Source organism: Rattus norvegicus, chromosome 15 (genome assembly GCF_036323735.1).
Source record: "Rattus norvegicus strain BN/NHsdMcwi chromosome 15, GRCr8, whole genome shotgun sequence".
NCBI lineage: Eukaryota > Metazoa > Chordata > Mammalia > Rodentia > Muridae > Rattus > Rattus norvegicus.
Genome location: NC_086033.1, coordinates 27,008,763 through 27,010,332, shown reverse-complemented (window position 1 = coordinate 27,010,332; position 1,570 = coordinate 27,008,763). Strand labels below are relative to the sequence as shown.

The following is a 1,570-nucleotide window of genomic DNA, read 5'->3' as shown; positions in this document are numbered from 1 at the left end:
TCAGTCAACAGGCAACACAGAGATTTCTATGTAGAGTTCAGATTCAGACTTCAAACTGCCCTGCACAAGATGGCTTGGAATTTGATGTCCTACAATGCTACCAGCAGCACCATGGCTTGGCCAAGGAAGAAACAGAGGCGGTTGCACAAGCAGGCAGTGAACCAATCTGTGGGTTCTGCATGTTGAAGACTCTGAGGCACAGGCTCCACCCACAGGGCTGCTCCATATCTGTGGGCCCAAGTGGAGCTCAGCCATTACCTCTGATTTCCAGGACAGCCAGCACTCAGTTCCACAGGAGCCACAACGCACACTGGGTAAGACACTGACTGTCTGGGTCTGGGACAGGAGGGGCAGTGATGGGACAGTGTCCAGGAGACGTGGCACCATGGACCTAATGACAGCAGAGGGCCTTCAGGAAGAGAGAGGGCAAAGTGAGCTAAGGTGAGAGTAGTCACTTCTCTTCTGTTCTCCCAGGAAACATGGGTCTGAAGCTGCTCGAGTCCAGACTTTGTCTCCTTCTGTCGCTGGGACTTGTCTTGATGCTTGCCTCATGCCAGCCACCAACCCCTTCCCAGTGGTTTGAAATCCAGCACATCTATAATAGGGCTTATCCCCGATGTAATGATGCAATGCGACACAGAAACAGATTCACAGGACATTGTAAGGACATAAATACTTTTCTTCATACAAGTTTTGCTAGTGTTGTTGGTGTGTGTGGCAATAGAAACATCCCCTGTGGAAACAGGACATATAGAAATTGTCATAACAGTCGATATCGGGTATCTATAACTTTCTGTAACCTCACAACTCCGGCAAGGATTTATACCCAATGTAGATACCAAACTACAAGATCCAGGAAGTTCTACACAGTTGGCTGTGACCCGAGGACTCCACGGGACAGTCCCATGTATCCAGTGGTTCCGGTTCACTTGGATAGGATATTTTAGCTCCGGTGCCAGCACTTTGTACCTGAGCTCATCGGCTCCTGCCAAGATCACAGTAGTGAAGATCCAGTTCCTCTGTCTGCACTGCGTATCAGCTCCTGTCCTCATGAAACCTGTCCCTGACTCCTTTTAGTATAGCTTAACAGATTTTTGTAATCAATAAACACCTTTGCATATGCATCTAGATCTCTAGTGTCTCTGTGTCTGTCAAGGGTGGGGAGAAAGGAAGCCGGAGACACACACACACATAATGTGTGTGTGTGTTGTGTGTGTGTGTGTGTGTGTGTGTGTGTGTGTGTCTGTGTGTGTGTAGAGGCAGGGCCTCATACTAATTGAGGCATCTTCCCAGTTTCCAGAAACAAATGAATGCTACCAGCATTCTGGAAACAAATGAATCTGGCATCTTTCCAGAACATTCCTACAGGAAATCTTCCCTCAAGTTTGTCTGTGGGGAAGAAGTGGGTGGGAGAGGAGACCAGGGATTTGGGATCTCTCAGTGAGGCTATCTACCCCTTGCCCTCTCCCTGCATGGCTGTCCTCAGAGGTCAACTGTGAGACAATTCAACAGAAACCAGGAAGGCACAGAGTCCAAGATAAGGGGCATGGAATCCACACAGAAAAGAGAT

At 48.5% G+C, this 1,570-nt stretch overlaps 1 protein-coding gene across 1 annotated transcript; it reads left to right on the top strand.

The window, feature by feature from the left end:
• The first annotated feature begins 256 nt into the window (after positions 1 to 256).
• LOC100361866 (eosinophil cationic protein-like) lies at positions 257 to 1,127 on the top strand. The gene is made up of 2 exons (NM_001408969.1): positions 257 to 314; positions 475 to 1,127. The coding sequence occupies exon 2, from the start codon at positions 480 to 482 to the stop codon at positions 945 to 947; it is 468 nt and encodes a 155-aa protein (NP_001395898.1). The 5' UTR covers positions 257 to 314; positions 475 to 479; the 3' UTR covers positions 948 to 1,127.
• The last annotated feature ends 443 nt before the right edge of the window (positions 1,128 to 1,570 follow it).